This window comes from Rhinolophus sinicus, linkage group LG09 (genome assembly GCF_036562045.2).
Source record: "Rhinolophus sinicus isolate RSC01 linkage group LG09, ASM3656204v1, whole genome shotgun sequence".
In the NCBI taxonomy this organism is placed as follows: Eukaryota; Metazoa; Chordata; class Mammalia; order Chiroptera; family Rhinolophidae; genus Rhinolophus; species Rhinolophus sinicus.
In genome coordinates, this window is record NC_133758.1 from 47,438,893 (window position 1) to 47,455,826 (window position 16,934).

Below are 16,934 nucleotides of genomic sequence, written 5' to 3' on the forward strand. Positions count from 1 at the left end.
GATTTCATTCTTTTTATGGCTGAGTAATATTCCATTTTATATATGTAACACTTCTTTATCCATCATCCATTGATGGATACCTAGGTTTCCTCCACATCTTGGCCACTGTAAATAATGCTGCAATGAACATATGGACGCGCATGTCCTTTTGAAGTAGTGTTTTGGGTTTCTTCAGATAAACACCCAGAAGTGGGATGATTGGGTCCTTCTTTGTCTCTTATTATAGCCTTTGTTTTAAAGTCTATTTTATCTGGTGCAAGTACTGTTACCCCAGATTTGTTTTTTCCATTACCATGAAATATCTTTTTCCATCCCTTTACTTTTAGTTTGCATGTCTTTCTATCTGAAGTGCCTAGTCAACTACTTTCAATGGCTCCCCACTACCTAGCAAAATAAAAAAATATAACTTAGTCTCATATACAATAACCTTTCAAAATCAGGCCCCACACTCTCTGCGTAGACTCATCTCCTGTTACCCCCGCATGGTAAAGGCTACATTCCAGCTAAATTTAGGCCTCTTGACTTCTGGAATTTCTTCTCAATGACTAATCTCTATCAAAGTCCAACCATCTTCCAAAGACCAAAATGGAAAAGCCAAAATGGAAAATGAAGACTCTTTAAATAGATTTTTCCTATAAAGGGATGCACATAAGAAACATTAATTAATAATACATAGAATGGGCCATGTGAATAAGCACTGAACATTATAAAGCATTTTTAAAAATCTGCATAGCCAAGTGACAAAGCATATTTCACAAAATTCATGAAACCATTAATTCTAAGTGATAACATGTTATGTAGCACTCTGCCAATTAAGCTATGGCTCATACATTGGAATTTTTACTTTCTCATTCTTTAAAGAACTGTTTTAGATTTATTTAGGTATTCTACACATATGTAAATAAAACAAGAACAAAATTTATTGGCCAAAGTATTACTAAATTTCTTCAAAAGGATAGAATCCAGCTCTTTTGAATTGTACGCCAACTCAGTTATTGCTGCCTTTGCTTTTACACAATAGCATCTTCTATGTTTCTTCACTGATAATGCACTACTTCTTATGAGTGCTCCATTACTGTCTCCAAGGTTTTCTTCCAGTCAGCTGATACCCAATCTCCAATTTTTGATGCATGCTCCCAATCAATGAATTAAATTGCCAGCTTTCTGACTGCCACATGGCTGAGAGCAATTCTAAGACATAGCCCAATTTCAGAGATGTTAAAATGTGAAGAAAAAAGTTTGTTTTAGAAATAATGAAAAACTGGAGCTTGAATAAAACACAAAGAAAGTGAGACTGTAAACACTATATGTATATAAATAACAAGCGAGCTTTACAACAAAATATTTTTTTTCTTTTTAGTTCAACCTCAGGATCAATATCATCGCCCAGCCCTAATCCATTTTCAGCTTTTGTCACACTCCAATCTGAGCCCCTCCTCCTCTTCTGAGTAGCCCCTCAATACTAATGTCTTCCGTGACACCAATTAGAGCTGGCAAGAAAGGAAGCAGGCCTCCTGCAGATCTCCCTCAAAGAAGCCATTCTCTTTTTCTCTCCGTACCTGCGCATTCTCTTCCCTGATTATGGCAAAACCTCCAGAACATAACCTAATTTGAGCTATGGACAGATCAGCAAACTTGTTATGAAGAGGATCATGCCATTAAAAATAATGACTACATATATGAGTCCAGTAATTCTCATTTTTAAATAAAGCAGCAGTGCTTTTAAAGCCTTTTCAAATATTATTTGTAGTGAAGCGTCAGTCACAAATGGCCTCATTTTTTATTCAATTCTTTAAATATTTACTCAGTGTTATAAGTGTTTAGACCCGTACTTGGTTTGGGAATGAAACTCCAAAGAGAAATAAGTTCCTACTCACATCAAGCAATTGCTCAGTGTAACTGGAGAGAAAAACAAACGTGAGGCAGGTTAAATATCGTATTTGTTTTCTAGATCTAATACAGACCTTTCTGCTTCTTTTCTTTGTTTTAAGTTTGTAAGAAAGGGCTATTTAAGAACAATGTATCAAAATGTCAGCAATCTAAAAATTAAGTTGTCAGCTATTTCTCTGTACTGCAAATTACAAAAGAATCAGGGGTTTGGTGCTAATAGAAGCTTACAATTCTAAAGTGTGCAATTTAACCAATCATTGCAAGGTTTAAAAATGCAGTAGCAAAGACATTTCAACCAAGTGTTTTGCAGTCTGGTACCTAACTGCAACTTCTCTACTCTTGCGGTTCTTCCCATTTTTTTCCCTCTGCCCTTTGCTTTGGAAATATATTCTGGAATAGCTACACAGTTAAGTAAGAACTGCTCAGAGCTCCTATATACCTAATACACTCACATGAAAAAAATGAGTCATCTTACCAGGAGGTAGAGAAAAGTCAATGAATATCTGCAGCGATTCTGTGGTTCTTCATTTCTTTATGCTCACATCACATTAAATTCAGAAATAAAAACGTGAAATGTACTTTCCAGTTTCAGAATTTCAGACTTCCTCATACAATTTATTCAACATTAATTAGGGTGAAAAGTGTCTGTGATCATCTCTACACTAGAATTCTAAGCAAGGATTAAAATGCTAAATTATAAAATAATTTACAAATAAAACAAAAACTTAAATAGAAATCAATTACCCCAAATCACTGCAGATAGTTTCTAAACTTGTGAAATCTCCAGCTTTTTCCATTTTTCCCAATTGCCAACTGCAATCACATCACTTAAAAATAAACCAGAAAGAACACTGCCTACCCAGAAAATAAACTATCATTATAGACACCACAGACTTTAAAAAGACCACACTAATAATTCAAACCAAGAATTTAACAAGAATGGTATTTTGGTACAAAGACTAGTAAGAAATATATTGACTGTATGCATAAATAAAAATATAGACTCATTATTTTTGCTCTTTAGAAAACTGTAAATGGACTTTTAAAAAAATTATTTTCCTCAATAAAGGGAATATTCAAAGATTTTGACTACTGCACAAAAACCCTCTTCTTCCTTGATCTATGAAACACACCTTCCCATGCAGTCTTGCATTCAGGTCTACCTTCCAGTTCTCCAAACAATACCTTATGGTGCAGTTCAACTAGAGAAAGGAGTCTCATTCATCAGGCAAAATTAAAGCCAGCAAGATGCTTTAGACCATCTGGTTTTGCCTGCCCCACCCTTGTTTCCTTTGAGCCACAGTGATGTCACAACACTGGGCAGGGCAATGACTTCACTGCTCCAGTCCTTTCTTCTGAGCACATAATTCTTTGCAGCCAAGGCAAATCATATGACAGCTGAACCCTCCAGGAGTGTCTGATGGATTACCAACAAATTAGCAGCTAGCTAGCCTTTTGAAAGAAATAGATGTAGCAATTGCACCATTAAAGATCTCTCTAAATGAAGTGGTGCTAAAGACAAATTGACTCGTGATTTTCAATAGCAAGTCTATATGCCATAATAAAGCTGACATTCAGAGGAAAACTGTGGTTGGGTACATGGAAGAGACTAGCGGAACTATAGATGACCAGGGTAGTAGAGTACATAAGAAACTTCTCTCTTCATTGAAGTCAAATTCTCACAGAAAAGAAACATGTATTTATTTTTCAGTCCGCTCTTGGAGTTCTACTTTACTGGAGACGATATGAAATCTAATTTGTGAATTTTAAGACTATTTTTAAAGCACTAACCTAAAAGATGAATATGTATTTTACAACATGGAAGAAAATCCCTTGGACAGCATGTTCACACCATACTTAATATAACGTAAATCCCAAAGGACTCCCAAAATAATGACAATGTCACATCTCTTAGTACATGAAAGGTTGCTGCTCTTCTAGCTGAGTGGCATATTAAAGCATTTGACCAACCAATTTACAAAAACCAATGTACATATAAAATAGCATCTGATCAAGTAAAAACATTCCTGATCTTCTATTTCAACACAATTCAAAGTTGGCCAAAATACAAGCACTGTACAAGAATTGACAAAAACTGTTTTTAACTTAAATCGCCTTTATGCAGAAGAAACGGCTAAAAATTAAATGTAAATATTTCAGAGACACTGACCTTTGACCTATATCTTCTCACACCTTCAGCTAAAAGGAACTACAAATTAAAGTGGCTACTCTTCCTGTTACTGATAAATCATTTACAAAACGTGTTTTACAAAAATTATTTGCCTAAAGTATATTAGCTAGATGAACTTTATGCAGTAACTTGTGCACCTGATATTCCGCTTTTCTAAATCATCAGAAAATCATAATGCAAATGAGGCAGCATTTAGTATTCCAATATTTTTATCAATGCCTTCTGAAATTAACAAATTAAAGACGTGCTTCTCGATTTAGAATTTATTTCCTCTCACAATAACTTTGTTTACTCCAACTAAAGTTTTAAAAGTTTGACACCAAAATTAACATGCTTTTTTTTTTCAACCTTGTCTGAGCCAAGATATAAATCACCTCAAATTCCCCAGAGTTCACTCAAGCTTGACGTGCTCCCTTTTCTTAAGAGGACTTTTCTGCTTAATTTGCTGTAATTCATACTATATCCAGGGCTCCCAGAAATAAGTGAAGTTTCCTTGAGACTTTAAACATCCGTGAAAAATTCAAAAAGAATGTTTTTAGCATTTAGTGTAATGATTCTTCTACTAGGGATGGTAATGCTAGCAAGGGAAACTCTAACACCCCTGGTTGCCTCAGAAAAATGGACCCCCAAAAAAGACAGGAAGGACATCTGCAAAAGCAATTCCGCAAGACCAATGTAAAAAAGCTGAAACACCAACTTAAACACGTAATGGAAGAACTGCATTAGCAAGACTGCCTGGCCCCCTCAGGATTTCTCAGCCCAGACTCCAGGAGTAATTAATAGCACATGTTTTCTTTATCATTCTATGTGTTCTGCCACAATCTCTTCCCAACTTTGACCCGGAGCTGCAACTGGAGGAGAAAACCCTAGAAAACTTTGGATCCGTAAATATAAAAACCGAAAAGGAAAGAACTCTCCCACTGCAACCGACCACAGTTACAATTTACTAGGTAACCACACCCACCGCATTGCAGAAGCCTTGAACTTGGCTGGGGGTGGAAGGGAGAGGAGAAAGGGGGAGGGGAAGTAAGGCGAGATTAGAGGGGAAATCCGAGAAAGCAAGCCCCCGCTGCAGGAGCCGGGAAACCCCCGCAAGGAATTGGCTGAGACCAGGACTCCAGCGGTCCGACGCCCCGGCCTCCCCACCCCCACCCGCCGCAGAGCTGCTCTCGCAGACACCTCCCCAGGCACCCCGCAGCCCCGCGGGCGCCAGGTGAGCCGCGCCGCTCCCCGCCCCTCGGCCACGGCAGGCCAGCCTCGGCCTCCCAGCGGAGGGGTGCAAGGGGAGGGAAGGCAGGGGCGACGGGGCCCTGCAGGTGCCCGCGCCAAGAGCAACCGCTTTTGGACGCTGCCTCCTCCCCCTGCGGCCGAGGTGCAGCCCCCGCCGGCGTCTGAGGGACACTGCCCCAGTTCGGGAAGGAGACAAGTTACATAAAAGCTGCCGGCCCGCTCCCGAGCGGAGATGCTTTGTGCTGAGCGCACCTACCCCCGCACCCCGCTCCCGGGACAAGCCCGCAGCCACACCGCACAGGGCCCCTCCCGCGCGGGCCGGCCACCCGCCCCGGGCGGCGCCGCAGTGTCGCCCTCCCTGCGCAGCCCGCCGGGCCCTCGCCCCCGCCCTCCCAAGGGGTAACTTAAAACATGGCGCCCCGAACGGGGGATTTAGACAAATTGACCGAGAAAAGGCGCGCGGACCGAGTCGCCCTTTTCGGCGAGGGCTCCGAAGGAGACCCCCCCACACCTCCCCACAGGCCGATGTTCAGGCTCCGGGCGCGTGCCCAACCGATGCTGCAGCGGGGAGGCGGGCGGAGGGCACGTCCCGGGGCACGGGGTTCGGCGCACCGGCTCGGCCCAGCAGGGATCCCAGCAGGCGAGCAGGCGGGGTCCCGAGCTGGGCCTGGCCGAATCTGGGCTCTGGCGATTCCGGCCGCCGTGCAGCGCGGGAGCCACGCGTCAGCGGCGCAGCCCCGCGCGCCTCGTCCCCGGCCTCAGGCTTGTTCTCCGCACCTCGCAAAAGGGAGACCCCCTGGGATCCCCGCGTTCCAGCAGACAGAAAAGTTACCTCGGCTGGGCAAGGAGCCCGGGCGCGCGGCGGCGTGTGGATGGGCTCGGTGCGCGTCTTCCCGGCTGTGCGCAAGAGGCGCGGGCGTGGGGAGGAAGCCGCAGACGCGGGCTGTTTGCCGCGGCTCCCCGCCCCCCTTTGCAGGGGATTCGGAGGCTCAGCGGAGCTGCGGCGGGGGCACACGCCCAGAGACCGCGCAGAGAAAGCCAACCTCGTCCTGACTCCGCTTCCCGGCTGCGGGGGAATGGGCCACCGCAGTACTTTAGGACTGTTATGTGGTAACAGTCTTCTCCATCCAGGCGTAGGGTCAGGCTGGGGACAACACCTCGCGACAGCTGCCAATGGCGTTAGCCTTTGGATGTCCACTTAGATTATTGCCTGGGCCCTCTAATCCCCTCCTCTCCCTTCCCAGACACCCCTTTTGAGAGTGGGGGGAAGGTGTGCCTGACCTTCAGGTGAGTTATTTATTAGCTTAGGGGCTACAGTGATTGTTTTTTTCTTTTTGAAAGAAAAAATTCAAATTGGTGGCATCTTGCATTGGGTGGGCACTCAATAAATATTAAGTTAATAGAGAACACCTGAATTAAAGATGAGGGAAGCGGTTTTCTTTTCGCAGCCTCCTATTCCCCACTATCTTCCCCCCGCCCCCACCATGAATGTTCACAGTTACAGGTGGTCTTCTAAGCTTCCCAGAATAACAGGAAGTCATTATTGATAAAGCTTTACACTGAAATGGAGAGGAAGGGGCTCACACTCTGATGTGTAGGTGACAGAAATTATTCCTGGTCCTCTCACAACATCTAAGTTCTGAGTAACCAAGACATATTTATTAAAATGTTTAAGGTCCTCTCCATATACTCCTAGTTACCCCTCTAGTTCACCAACTCATTGAGGGAGGGAAAATGGATTCACAAAAATATTGTATTTACTGTTGGGGGGCAAACATGTGATGCAGAGTAAATGCTAGTGGCAGAGATTAGTGAGCCTGGTGTGTCCCTGACACTTGGCCTGGGTTTCTAGGACAGGGAAAACAGCAATAGAAAAGGGAGGGGGCGTTTTTCATATTTCACTGGAGAGAAGGTTGGAAAATAATGGTAACTCAGTTGCTATGGAGTTTATGGACCCATACTCTGTGGAAGACGTGCAGCTTTGGGAAATTCTAAGCAAGAAAATGTGATTTACTTCATGTTATAGGAAAAATAATCTGTTGACACAGCAAAAACGAGAATGGACAGTCAAATACCAGGAACTAATAGGAAGTGACGATGGCATTGTTCCAAGTACCAGAGGTAATAACAAGGGCCTGAACTGTCTTTGAAGTAAGTGACAGATAAAGGTGGTAGTTCAAATACTGGATGATATATTTGGGGGTCACCTGTATTAATTTTCTATTAAGGCCACATGAGTGTTAGAGCTATATATACACATAGTACATTTGTACTTACATGGTTGTAAGTGTTGCATATTAGATCTGTGCATGAAGAATGGATTTACATATTTTCCTTTTTTGTGTTCACACTAAAGTGCACCCCTTTAAAAGTGGACTTGAACAAATTATATTATTTACAACAAACACTAAGTTGATATTATTGGAGACACAGATGGTTTCATGTTTTCATTCATTTTATTGCCATGTTTTGGCTTTTTTTTTTTTTTGAAAGCTAACTGTTTTCTCCCGGCTTCATGAATCTTAATCTTTCTCGTGATGTAGAAAATCAGCAACAGTGTATGAATGACTGTTTTCTTGGGAGAGAATGTTAGGATACTAAATATGATTTCTTAAAAGTTAAAAGTACCTAATTATCCTAATGTTTTATGAATTCAAAATTTGCAGTAAAAACCATACTGCTTTATAGTTTAATAGTAAATCTGGGAAGCAATTATTATGCAACCCTTTGGGCTTGACCAAGGCTCTCTGCTATTCTTTTTTGTTTTTCTAAGCACACATGGAGAAAAAGAAATGTCATACAAAGACTCATGAGCAGTACATAGCTCTCTCAGTAACTTGCATCTCTGTAATACACTCTTCCTTCCACCTTAACATCCTGTAGGAGCCCTCTTAGTCATCTCTGTCTCCCCACAGTGCCTCACTGCGTACATTGCAAGCCAAATACTGAACGTTTTTGCTAAATGAATGAAGGGACATCAAATAATGCACTAAGCTGTCACTTTACTTTAAAGGTTCGCTTTCCTTGTGAATAAATTAAGGGACTATTTCCAAAATTCCTTATACTTCAAAAAATACTAGGGTTCCATAAAATAAAAAGACATTATCACATCTTAATACCTGCTGAATAAAAGCAATAATGAAAAACCTATCTAACTTTCATCAGAAAATAAAATAATGAGCTCTTCCACATGGAAAAGAGAAGGAAATAGGAAAATAAAGTAGACGGGGGATGATACCATTACAGTTAGATTTGCTTTCTTTCATGAAAAACTAACTTCTCCCTGCATCCCTCTCACTTTCAAAAGCAACCACTGTACACCTAGAGAATTCTTTATTCTTGTCAGTGTATAACCCTTGTGCTTTTCCAGTAATTTACAGAAAAGTAGTTCTTGGGTCCAGGGAGCGACTTTCGTACAGTACCAGAGTTAGTACAGATTTGACATTGAGAATTCAGATTTCTAGTTTAATATGTACACATGGCAAATACTAAAATAATTCATGAAACATGGGGAAAGATTCCATGACTCCAGCCTGATCTTGGGATGCCCATACTTGTCTCTACCACCAAACTAAGGTTTGCCCTACAATGCTAATATTAAATATATGGGTTTCCTGAAATTGCTCTACTGTATAGAACATACATACATACATCACTGAAGACCAACAAGACATCCAGAATTCTAGCCACGGTACAGAGAAATGGAGCACAGCTAACTTCAGGTAAGATATGTGTGTAACTGCTCCCCAAACTATAGGGACAGGATTCCCTACGAACCTCCATCAAACCACAGCCATCAATAGCATACCAAGTCATTGGTATTCACTGGTCCTCTGCTACCTGAAGAACAATAACTCTAACCTGATAGCCAAGGCCAGGGCAGAATTTGCAGGTTGTATTATAGCCATATTGTCAGCCTCATTGACAAGATTCCAGAAAGAAATGAGAATCTGTCCAGTGAGACCTTTGGAACTTTGTCCTCAAACACAAGCATTGGAAGAATATTGAAGCTTGACCAAACTCTACAAACACTACTCTAATATGGCATGCAACACTCATTTGGCCTCTTTGACAATCTCAGACTACCCTTACTTAAAGCACTGTGATATTTAAAAATATTCCCATATTCTTCAATGCTTTAAGTTAACTTTTCAACTTAAGCTGCCTTGCAGTCACTAGTCGAGGCCTATTCTATGCTGAGAAGAATGTCAGGCACCTGAATTGCATATCCAGTCCTTGAAATCACGTCACAAAATGTTTAGCCGTAGTGTTACCAGGGACCATAAATAAGAGAAATACAGAGATGAATGTATAATTCAAAAGCAACAAGCTAATTCTTCTGAAATGAAAATTTAAGAGTTTCTAGGTTCTAAGAATAGTGTCAAGTTTATAGCTCATTAAGGCTTCCAGATGCTCTCCTTATTCTGGGTACCTATACATCATTTCAGGAGTCTGTATACATGCAGAGCACAGACGCAAAATGAAGTTTTAAAAGATACCAATAAGTACAAATGCAGCACAAAATGTACAAAAATATGTACATATGAGAAGGAGCAAGTTTAGACATGTTAACACATTTTTTAAACATTCCTATTCGTCAAAATTCCATAACTTGCCTCCTGTCTCTCTTTGTACTTTTGTAAAAATAATTAGTCATAAAGGCAGGACCAATGCATATTATGTAAGTTTAACTCACTGTATTAAAATACACCCTTATTGAAGTATTTTTGCTATCTCCATTTCTAATAAATTTTAGAAATAAATCTCAGCACTTTAAAATAATTTCTAATAAAATGTCAACATTTATTCTAATCCTTAGTTCTTTTTAAAGTTTAAATGCTCAATAATTCTATTCCATTAAGTAAAAATAGAAATAATACTTTATATTTGGGCATTTTATATATAATGGCAAAATATAAAGAATGGAAGTTGGTAACCTGATATTACTAAATTAAACTCCCAAGCTATTCACCACCTAAGACCACATTGATATTCCAAACAATCAGTATTGGCTTATGCCAAGACACTTAACATTTTAATCATTTTCCCCAAAAAAGACATAAAATAAATGCCAGCAAGCCTCTCAGTCTCCTATAAGTTGTAATCAATTCTAACCAGTGATTATTATTTCATTCTAACAGCAATCAACAAGATTTAACTGAGGAAGAAAAAAATGGGTAATAAAACACATTCAGATGTCTGGTTTATAAACTTGTTGACTCTGTCTACAGGTTTATGTTCTCTTTAGGCAAACTTTCCATAGTTAACGTTATAAACTAAGAAATTGTTTATAACTACACCAAGAAAAATGGCATCTTTTTTGCAGCTTAATATGATTCCTATTTTCCAGCATTTTTACCCTTCATTTTCAGTTGCCTAACTATACATGTGTACTTCAACAGTGTGGGTACAACCTGAAAATGTGATTCCACTCTAGTGTACAGCATCTAGATCATTCTGGGAATCATCTAGAGTATCTGTACCCCTTGAAATAAATCTGGTGTCTAATAGGTCAAAGCCATTTTAAAGAAAGCCTCTGCTATTGACTCTTTCCTGTTCAAGATGTTTATCAGGAACTTGTTAGAACATCCAGAGCAGGCTTATTTGTAGATGATACAAATCTGAGGATACCAGTTTCTCAATGCAGGTTGTTTGTGAAGAGTTTATGTTTTATATTTCCATGTCAACAATAATCTTGGAAAGCAATAAAAGTTCACACCATTTATATTAGAATCACTTGGAATGTTTGTGAATAATGTAGATTCTTGGGTCTATCCCCAGGATAAGCAAATCAGAAGCTCTTGGGTGAGGTTCAGAGGACAGGTACTTTTAACAAGCTCCCCAGGTGATTTGAAATCACACTCAAATCACACACTAACTTACCATTACCCCGAAAATAAGACCTAGATGGACAATCAGCTCTAATGCATCTTTTGGAGCAAAAATTAATGTAAGACCGGGCCTAATATAATATAATTATAATGTAATACCCGGTCTTATATTAATTTTTGCTCCAAAAGATGCATTAGAGCTGATTGTCCGGCTAGGTCTTATTGTCGGGGAAACACAGTAGGTGACCAATGTACAACAATAATCGCACAGGTGACAAAGTTGGTGTATTACTCAGATGTTTACTAGAAGTTGGAACAGAAAAGTGGTGGGAGGACAGCCTCATTCAGCCATATAACTGAGTTAAACCAAAGGGAGCCTACACTACAACAGTCAGCACACATTTTGCAAGATTTATTGCTTGGATCCTGTCGTATGCATCAACTTGCAACAGCAGTTCATTAGCAGTAAGTATAGTAATAAATAACAACGAAAGATTGTTCTGTACCCAATTCCAACAATAATTGGATTAGGTGCCCACTTACTGAAGATTGCAATAACACTACAACTCTGACCTTAATTTCCAAGTGCACAAAACATCTTTACAAAGTTGCCAAGGGATGCCTCATTATAATGGAAATGGAGAACTAATTGCTGGCAGTTTTGGTTAAGTTGGAGATTGGACTATCTCAAACCTAGCAAATAGAAACTTTAAATTATTATTAGGTTGCTGCAAAAGTAATTGAGATTTTTGCAATTATTTTTAACTTTTTAAACCTCAATTACTTTTGCACCAACCTAATAATATCACTTGGTATAACATACATATGCTAACAGGCATCCCCTAAACTGATGAGTGAAAATTAGTGAACCAAATTGAATAAAGAAATTTACCAGAGGCTACATCTTTCTACCCTTAAGCACAACTCAAGGAATTTTGTTTCATAAAAACAATATCCTTAACCCTATTAAGTTAATAGAGTGTTAATTTTATAGGTCTTGTATTTTTCATATCAATTTGTAAGGTTATTTTGGTTTTATAATTGATGAGACCTATAGCATGATCAACTTAAATCCCGTTTTACATCTAAATGTATTCAAGTAATAAAAATAAGACAACATGGGGGGTGGCATCAGAAATATTTTCTTTCATTAGAAGAGTGTTAAAGAATGACATTTCAGCTCAATAAAAGGAGACTTCCATTCTAGTAATATGGAACCAGGCTGATTTATGAGCCAGTGGGCTCTCCAACTAACATGTTTAAGGGACGGATACCAGAAGACATCTGTGAACAATGCCCCAGAAGAAATTCCTCTGTCAGGTGGGCCTTTGGGCAAGATCATATTTAATGTCCTGTCCAACTCTAAGATCAAATTTATTTCCAAGTGTTTTCCACCCAGGAACCATGGTTTGCCCATAATTCTTCACTGTTGAAGTAGCAACTCAAATGTTGACTTCATTAAAATATACTGATATGTATGTATATATATTTACATATTATTGAATAGCCTACAGAACTACTCCATTATAAATTGAGATTAATCTGTCATTGGTGTGGTGCTTTTACTCCATGAGTCAGAAGATAATTTCCACTACCTTTTCCCCTCCCATGTCTTCTCTGATCCATCAACTCTAATCTACTTCTCCCACCCTTGCTCATCAGATCTTCCTTTATCTGAGCCTTAGGTAGATGGGCATGATGTTGTTTGAGTCAAGGTATAAAGATTCTAAATGGGAAACCATTATATTTCTAAGCCTTCTTCTGAATTATCCCCAAGTGTCCGAAAGCCCATCCAAAATTATTCCATTGTTTACCAAAATCAAGCAGGCATACACTTACCATATTATGTACATGTTCATGAATGCCATTGGGGCCTGATGAACAGAGTTCTAGATAATGTCTTAAAATTGTGTTGTGTCCCTGAGCAAATTTCAGCTCCTCCTGTTATCAATATCCACTGAAATACTCCTTCCATTTTCTGTTTTATTAGAATAGAGTGGTGGTTCTCATTATGACTGCATGTTAGAAGAATCAATTGTGGGAACTTTTAAAAATAGCAACTGAAGTTAATTACCATGGCTGGGAGATAAATACATGTGGACTTATAATTCTCCCTACTTTGTGTACATTTCAAATGTTTCATAATAAAAGTTTTAAATTAAAAAATAATTTTAAAATATGAATGCTTGAGATCTATACCAAACCAGTTAGATCAGAACCTCTGGGTAGTGAAGTCCCGACATCAATATCTTTTAACATTCCCCAAGTGATTTTTATGTGTAGGCAGAGTTGAGAAACAGGAGTAAAAAAAGACTAAAACACAAAATTAAATTGAACGTTAAGAATCCCTCAAAAGAAGGATGCCATAAAAATAAATATTAATAGCAACCATCTACTTATATCTTTAAACAATTACTTGAAGTGTTTGATAGAAACCACTGGATTAAACATGCATGTACCCATTATCCTTTATGAAGGTAGTTGTTTTTTGAACACGTGTTCGTTTTCCTTAGCAGTGCCTCCCATCAGATTTGTTGACATTCACACTCTTTAGGGGAAACCTATTACTGTGTTTGGCCACCCTTTTCATTGTAAGATGTCAATAAAATGCTGGCATATTTAACAACAGGCATAAAGAACTCATAACATTAAGTATCATGACTAGAATTTCAACAGCTCTTCAAACACCCCAAAGAACAAAGTATCATTCATTGTTTTATTCCAAGTTCCTGTGTGATGTAGAGAAAATACAGTAGAGCACACATGATTATCTTAGGTGATGATTAATAGAATGTTCCAGCATGTAGTTAGAAGGGTCTGATAAGGAATCATGCCTACATTTTCCAGTCAAGATAGCAGAGTAGGTAAACACTGTGCTTACCTCCTCTCATGACCCTATCAAAATTACAACCAAACTACAGAAACACCATCATTGATATTGCCTGAAGTCTAGCTGAGCCAAAGCCCTACAGCTAACAACATACAGAAGAAGCCACCTCAAGATTGGCAGGAGGGTGAGAAACATGGAACAAGATGGTCACACATCCCCATGTGACCATTAAAAATTGGGAGGAATATATTGGCTGTAGAGGTCCCACTTGGAGGAGCGATGGTTCCCAACCTCATACCAGGGTCTGCAGCCAAGGGTTCCAGTGTCCAGGAGAGAAGTCCCTATAACTTCTGGCTGTGAAAAGCAGCAGAGATTGTGGTTGACTGAATTGGAGGGCAGCTGAAATCCCAGGCAGTCCTCTTAAAGGGCCCACATACGGATTACTTGCTGACGGACTTACTCGCTCTGAGCTCCAGCAATGGGGCAGTAGCTCGAAAGATGCCTCAAACATACGGAGAGGAACTGAATTGTCTGGCTGCAGGGAGAGGACGGTAGGCAAAGCTTTCTCCCAGATGGAGGAGCTGGCAGAAGCCATTGTTTGTTTGTTGAGCCCTCCCCACTCCTGGCATGCAGATGTATGTGGCAGCTATATCTGAGTCTCCATCAACCTGGCTAACACCATTCATTCATCCTGCCCTGGTGATTCCCTGAGACCATGCCCAACCCAACTTGTTGACCCACCCAAGCAACTTCCAGTGGCTTTTCAATACAAATGGCCTGTCTTGGCTCATGTGGCAGACTTTCCTAATATCTCCAAAGGTTCACAGAACCCAAACAAGCAGCATCTAGTTTCATCCCATACCTCAGACCGAGCATCACTATGCCCAGCCCTAGGGGCAGCCAGCCTTCGTTCACAGCTAGGCCTGTTGAGGCACCTCCAAGCCCAGCATGGGTGGCAGCTATCTGCAAGTCCCTTTGTGGCTCATACCAGGTGTTCCTGGGCTGAGCACAGGCTGCCGCTAAACTTAGCCTGCAGCGGGTCCAGTTCCAGGAGGCCCTGGGTCCTGCAAGCCCAGTGGCCAGCTACAGACAGAGGCAGAGCATCACGCAGCCACCTCCAAAACTGACACACTAAAAGGGCAGACTGAGCAGCCACCAGAGCCATGCTAAAGCAATCCTGCTCTGTAGGGTCAGCCCTGGTACTACATTTCCACCAATGCAGTCATAGCCAGTCCTCACAACCAATCAGCCCAAAGGTCAATCCCTCCCACTGACATGCAAACAGCAACCAAGACTCAACTACAACAGGAGCACACACACAACCCACACAAGAGTCACACCTGGAGTACCCAGCTCTAGTGACCAGGGGGACTGTGTGTCACTAGGCCCCAAAAGCCACCCACTACAGAAGGCCACTCTACTAAGACTGGGGGGCATAGGAGCCCTACCTAATACATAAAAACAAACACAGGGAGGCAGCCTCAATGGGGAGACAAAGAAACATGTCCCAAATAAAAGAACAAAACAAATCTCCAGAAAAAGAACTAAACGAAATGGAGACAAGCAACCTATTTGATACAGAGTTCAAAACACTGATTATAAAGATGCTCACTTATCTCAGGGAGAATTTCAACAAAGAAATAGGAAACATGAAAATAGAGATAGAGAACGTAAAAAAGAACCAGTCAAAAATAAAGACTACAATAAGCAAAATGAAGAATACATTAGAGGGAATCAATAGATTAGATGAAGCAAAGGACTGAATCAGTGATTTAGAAGATAAGGTAGCAGAAAACACCCAATCAGAATAGAAAAAAGAAAAAAGAAAAAAAAAAAAAAAGGAGAATTTAAGGGGCCTCTGGGACAACATCAAGCATAACAATATTTGTATCATAGGGGTACCAGCAAGAGAAAAGAGAGTGGAAGGAATTGAAAACCTACTTGAATAAATAATGATGGAAAACTTCCCTAACCTGATGAACGAAATAGACATACGTGCCTGGGAAGTGCAGAGAGTCCCAAATAAGATGAACCCAAAGGGGTGCACACCAAGACACATCATAAGTAAAATGCCAAAGGTTAAAGACAAAGAAAGAATGCTAAAAGCAGCAAGAGAAAAACAGTTATCTACAAGGGAGCTCCCATAAGATTATTAGATGATTTCTCAACATAAACTTTGCAGGCCAGAAGGGTTGGGCATGAAATATTCAAAGTGATGAAAAGTAAGGACCTCCAACCAAGATTACTCTACCCAGTAAAACTATCATTTAGAATTGAAGGACAAATAAAGAGCTTCCCAGACAAGAGAAAGCTAACAGAGTTCATCACCACCAACCAGTATTACAAGGAATCTTAGAAGGACTTCTTTAAAATGAAAACATAAATAAGTAAATACGTATAATAACATGGCAATAATGAAATATATATCAACAATTACTTTCAATGTAAATGGATTCAATGCTCCAATTCAAAGACAGTGTGGCTTAATGGATAATAAACAGGACCCTTACACATGCTGCCTACAAGAGACTCACTTCAGATTGAAAGACACACAGACTGAAAATAAAGGGATGGGAAACAAATATTTCATGAAATGGAAACAAACAATCAAAAGAATCTGGAGTAGCAATATTTATACCAAACAAAATAGACTTTAAAACAAAGGTAATAACAAGAGACAAAGAAGAACCCAGTAATCCCACTTCTGTGGATTTATCCAAAGAAACTCAAAACTCTACTTCAAGGGGACAAATGCATCCATATGTTCACTGCAGCATTGTTTACAATGGCCAAGATGTGGAGGCAGCCTGTATGTCTGTCAGTGGATGAATGGATAAAGAGAAAGTGGTACATGTATACAATGGGATAGTGCTCAGCCAAGAAAGGGAATGGATTCTTGCCATCTGCAGCAGCATGGATGGACCTGGAGGGTACTGTGCTGAATGGAGAGTATGTCAGACAG

At 40.1% G+C, this 16,934-nt stretch overlaps 1 protein-coding gene across 15 annotated transcripts in view; it reads right to left on the minus strand.

The window, feature by feature from the left end:
* Window positions 1-16,934, minus strand: part of EPB41L3 (erythrocyte membrane protein band 4.1 like 3) — a 236,889-nt gene that overhangs the window by 141,399 nt on the left and 78,556 nt on the right. For 2 of the 15 annotated variants that reach the window (XM_074340305.1, XM_074340303.1), the window contains exon 1: window positions 6,144-6,454. The exons of 7 other annotated variants lie outside the window; for them this stretch is intronic. Coding sequence is in view for 1 of the 8 variants with exons in the window: in XM_074340313.1 (XP_074196414.1) it covers window positions 3,024-3,111 (88 nt within the window). In the remaining 7 variants the exon portion in view is untranslated. Of the gene's footprint in view, window positions 1-3,023; window positions 3,116-6,143; window positions 6,485-16,934 lie in introns of those variants that run through there. 6 more of the 15 variants (XM_074340310.1, XM_019755724.2, XM_074340317.1 and 3 more) reach the window with 6 other exon arrangements.